Genomic DNA, 5,268 nt, shown 5'->3' with positions numbered 1-5,268 from the left:
ACTAAAATTGACAAAGGGGGCACTACCAATGTAGTCGATCTCGGATTCCGGTTTGTCTCGGTCCCGAGCGAGACACTGGTACAACGTTGTCTCGGGGAGATTCCGTTTCCAAATCTCGGTGTAATATCGGTTCCAACTTTTATATATATAATTAAACCATGGTCCCAAAAAAGTTCTCAATGTTTTCAGATACCTGTTGCTGCTGTATGCATATGAACTGGAGTATAATTTACTTGAGTAATGGCTTTCTAATTAAAAAGTATGGTTGCTTTTCATCATCAACACCTTTTGATTATTCAAGGATATACTAGTAGAACATGTACATGTATGCAAGAGAAAGTTAGAGAATCTCTAGTCGCATAAGTTACGTGATATTGCGTGTATGTAGGTAACGGTGTCGATGAATGACTGACAGAGTCCCCATAAAATGATGATAAGATGGTGTTGTTGTTGGTTTAGTCGGTGGTTGGGTTACCTATTGAGTCCAAGACGGCAAACAAATGAACCGGAAGAGATAAAAAGGTGGCGTTAAGAGTGAAAGATCGTCTTTTACCTGTTAACTCTAACAACTTTTTTTCTTTCTCCCTGTGTATGACCTCGGCCGGAATTCCGGTTCATTTTGTCCAATCTCGACCGGAATTTCGGTTACTTCCCGGGTATTTTCCGTCTCGGCGGAAATTTGCATTTCGTGTTACGTTGGTCCGGAAACGGAATTTCCGGCGGAATTCCTGCCGAGATGGCGGAAATTGACTACATTGGGCACTACACCATTTTTCCGGAATAGCAACAACTGCATGCAGTTGCAAAAGGGACTTGCAACAGTAGCAAGCCGTTGCAAAACGTGGTGTTGCATATTTTTTTGCAACAGCTCCTAAGCCGTTGTGAAATTTTTTCGCAACGGTTTTCGGTTCACCAGGTGTTTCTTCGCGGCTTTGCAACGGCTTTGGCTATTACGAAAAGGTTTAGAAACTGCCGGTTGCTGTTGCTATATTATTGTCGCAACTGCTCCATAGCAGTTGCGAAATTTAGAACCAAAAAAACTTAGAACGGCTAAACTTAGCCGGAACCAGTTTTATTATTCTGGTTCTAAATTTAGCAACAGTTCTCCGTCGTTGCTAATTTTTTGCAACATAAAAAAAATTCAAGTCAACTAGTCGTTGATTTAGTCAAGAGTTCCCTGTAACAAATTCAGGCCAAATCCAGGCCACACACTACTGAGAGACACATTGAGTGCGCACTAAACAACAAAGTCTCTCATTTGAACAATTTATTCATGCCAATAACATACAATCAATATACCCAATGAAGTTCAGTTTCTAAAATTCAGGCCACAACACTGAGAACATATCAGAATCACCCTAATAATCTAATATTCAGTCGGAAACACTGAAAGCATACAAAACATAACTTATTAAGACATGCATAACTCATGCTGTAAAAGAACATTAGAATTTCTTGATCAGGTGACTGCATTTATAAACCTAAGTTAGAGAAGAAATAACAAACTCCGGATACATATGAAGGAATAAATATATTATTGCAAAAATCATTATACTTGTGACATCGATATATACCTGACATTCTGGATAAATTGGTAACATATTCCTAATTGGTAACCTATTAGTAATATGAACACCGTGCAGTCTTGGAAAATCTGGAATACCATATTTAATTGTGAATCATGATTGTGTTCAACACCATAGAGCCAATTATCTTGGATTATATCCTATTGAGCGCCTGAAAATCATAAGTAACGAATTAGTAATGCACATTATGCTACTTACGTGAACTTGCTCAAGTGATGAAAGTAGGTCAAAAACAAAATTAACAGACACAAACAAATACCTGAGTGACATGATTCTCATAAACATTTTTTTCAGTATTTGTGCCTGAACTAAATAGAATGTTTGAGAAAATTAGTGCAATTGGTGAAACGGATAATGTTCATCCAAGGTTCAAAACTTATCACAGGATTAAGTGAGAAGGAAGCTAAATGTCAACATTTTAATAACAAAGAAAAGACCAGGAAGCTAGAGGGGATAAGGCATGAAATTACAGGACTAAGAGAAGTGAGAATTGGAGAAGGCATCTTGCCGCAGGCATGCTTTCGCGAAGGATGAATGTCAATTGAGTGTACAATCTCAGATAGCACAATGACACCACTATCAACTCCATCAAAATAAGAAAATCATAATCCATCGTCTGAAACAACAAACCAAATAGAGTAAGAAAGTTACTTATTCTCATACTTAGTGGAATAGAATCATTTTATCAACCAGATGAAAAAGTGGCAAAGACGAACCTGTATCTCAGTTGGAAAGATAGCACTGAAGAGCATCAACCTGTTTATTATAAATAAGTTAAGTACTTAAATTTTACTATTATTTATATAACAACAAAAAGAATATAATAAAAAGCAACCATACCCATGTAATAAATATCCACTCATTGAGAAAGAGCAAGCATTACATATAGCTAATGTTACGGTTAGTATCAAATCCTCCATCATTACCTGATATCTTTCCTTAGTGAACTGGTAATCTTCTTCTGAATTCTCAATTCATTTTGCAAAGTCATACATATAAACAAACTAGTATTAGTCAGTAAATAAACTAGTATTAGTTTGAATTAGTCTGAATTCTCAATTCATTTTGCAAAGTGCATACATATAAACAAACTAGTATTAGTCAGTAATAAATATGAAAAATTAAAAAGGACTAGTACCAGGCAATGGCAGCAGCCGTAGGCTCATTGATGATACCCATAACATTAAGACCAGCAACGATGTAGCATCCTTTGTAGCTTGACGCTGAGATTCGTTGAAGTATGCAGGGACTGTAACAACAAAGTTCTTAACTATAGAACCAAGGTATGCCTCAGCAATCTCACGCATCTTAATCAAGTCCATGGACGAGATTTCCTCAGCGGCGAACTACTTCTCTTCTCCCTTGTATGAGACCTCAATCATGGGCTTGTCAGCTGGACCAGATAGAATATTGAATGGCCAGTTCTTGATACCCCCTTGGACAGCGGTGTCACAGAAGCTCCTACCAATCAAACGCTTGGCATCTGTAAAGCCAAAATCACATTATAATACTCCCTCCGTTTCTTTAATATAGGCCGGTTTGGGATATCGGATAAATTAAGGTTTTTAACAAAACCAATCATTTCGGCCGTTTTTTGTTGTTTTTTCCTTTTTTGCCCTCTCTCCCGATAAATTCCTCTTTCCGAAACTGAGAAACAATTTTTCAGTGAGTGATTCTTTCTGAAACGGAGAAATGAAACTGAGAAAAAAAAAATCCAAACTGAGAAACAATTTTCCATGGATTTTAATCTGCTCCTGTTTTTAATTTAGGGTTTTCACCCAATTCAAATCTGTTATCAGATATCTTACTCTTCTTCATCTCCTTCTTTTGGTCGTTTTACTTCCTCCTCCTGGTTTTCACCCAATTCAAATTTGTTCAATTGATTAGTTAGATTGAGGTTTATCATGGGTTGGTATTAAAGAAAGTCTGTGTTTAGTTTGTAGGTTTGATTGGTTAAGTAAAAATGCGATTGTGAAGATAAGATGAGTTTCAATAACCAACTACTTCCTGCAAGTGAAATGGGTTTTGACCTGAATCAATGGGGATTCACCCTATAACTGTTTGATAAAATTACCAAGTGAAATGGGTTTTGACCTGAATCAAACTCCTGAAGATACTCTATCTCAAGGTAATTTTCCATCAACTACTCCAATTACAATTCCATCTCCAATTAATACAATTCCATCTCCAATTACAATTCCATCTCCAACTATTAGAGATTTAAATCAATATTGTCTCATCGATTTGAATGAATGCTACCCGGAAGAAAATGATGATGGTGATAGTGAAGAAGAAGAAGAAGAAGAAGAAGAGGAGGAGGAGGAGGAGGAGGAGGAGGAGGAGGAGGAGATACACTGTCCCTTTAACACCATTGTAGAACCAGAACCTATTCGCCATGGAAATAAGAAGAAGAATTTAACTTCTGATGTGAAGAGAAGAATTCTTGAAAAATTGATGCAAGGGAGCATAGATGGGAAACTTCACAGGGGACTAATCACTGATACTGCGGCTCGGTTTGGAGTTGGATTTCGAAAGGTTTCAAGATTATGGAATTGTGCAAAACTGGCTAATGCAAATGGAGATGTAGTTGATATCTCTTCTAAGATGGTCAATAGAGTTGGTAGAAAGAGAATTCAATTAGATTTAGATAGAATTAAGTTGATACCTCTTCGCAAACGAACAACAATAAGAGGAATAACACACGAACTAAACTTGTCAACATCAACCGTACATCGACTAATCAAGAATGGAAATCTTCGACCACATTCAAATGCCTTGAGGCCGGGACTTATGGATGAAAACAAGATAGCAAGGGTGAAGTTTTCTGCTTGGATTGTATGACTAATCAAGAATGGAAATCTTCGACCACATTCAAATGTCCAAAAGTGAATGTAAATATTTCTGCTTGGATTGTATGGGTAAATCCATCTGTTCTTACTGTCTGATTCATCATAAAGAACATCGTATTGTTCAAGTAAGTTTTTTCGTTTCTTTTTCTTTATTTGTTTTTGGATTTTTGAAAACCCACTTCGAAGATTGAACTCTTATTACTCCAATTGCAGATAAGGAGGTCTAACTACCACAACGTTATAAGGGTTAATGAAGTTCAGGAGCACATAGACATTTCTGGTGTTCAACATTATGCAATCAACAATGCTGAAATCGTTTTTCTCAACGAACACCCTCAATTAAGACATGGTAAAGGAGTTACAAATACATGTGAAATTTGTGCCAGGACTTTGCTTGATTCATTCAGATTTTGTTCTTTGGGTTGTAAGGTAATTTTCAGTCAACTATACACAGAACCCATCACTTGAATGACGCTGTAGGTTATGCATCAGCTCCCGTATTGAAAATATTTGAATAATTGTGTCTGCACATACGTACAGGCGAAGAAGATGATGTATGTTGTCGAAGAATCTGTGGAAAAGCTTTCCAAGTAAACATGCCAGATCCAGAACTTCAATCAGGCCACTTTGATATTTGTTCAGGTTCCAGGATAACAGAAAAGGAACGTCTGTACAGGAAAAGGAAAGGGAGGAAAGCGTTAAAAGTTCGCCAACCAGTTTAACAAAAACTTCTAGTACTTCATATGAAGTCTAGAGATTATATTCATGATGATTCATTCTGCACAAGCAGATGTACTTAACCCAAATTTAAAATTTCCATTTGTTTTTTTTTT

At 36.8% G+C, this 5,268-nt stretch overlaps 1 protein-coding gene and 1 long non-coding RNA gene across 2 annotated transcripts; one reads left to right on the top strand and one right to left on the bottom strand.

The window, feature by feature from the left end:
- Positions 1-2,150: 2,150 nt before the first annotated feature.
- On the bottom strand, positions 2,151-2,570 carry LOC113334061. The gene is made up of 3 exons (XR_003352505.1): positions 2,513-2,570; positions 2,303-2,342; positions 2,151-2,202 (listed from the first exon to the last, which is right to left on the bottom strand). It is a non-coding gene; the product is annotated as an uncharacterized LOC113334061 (long non-coding RNA).
- A 1,098-nt stretch (positions 2,571-3,668) lies between these two features.
- Positions 3,669-5,029, top strand: LOC113354056. The gene is made up of 4 exons (XM_026597506.1): positions 3,669-3,864; positions 3,964-4,421; positions 4,649-4,864; positions 4,976-5,029. Exons 1-4 carry the CDS (start codon positions 3,669-3,671, stop codon positions 5,027-5,029), a joined length of 924 nt encoding a protein of 307 aa, XP_026453291.1.
- The last annotated feature ends 239 nt before the right edge of the window (positions 5,030-5,268 follow it).

The sequence above is a fragment of the Papaver somniferum genome, chromosome 1 (genome assembly GCF_003573695.1).
Source record: "Papaver somniferum cultivar HN1 chromosome 1, ASM357369v1, whole genome shotgun sequence".
Classification (NCBI taxonomy): domain Eukaryota; kingdom Viridiplantae; phylum Streptophyta; class Magnoliopsida; order Ranunculales; family Papaveraceae; genus Papaver; species Papaver somniferum.
Note: the sequence above shows the minus strand (reverse complement) of the source record. Positions and strands in the feature narration are given on the sequence as shown.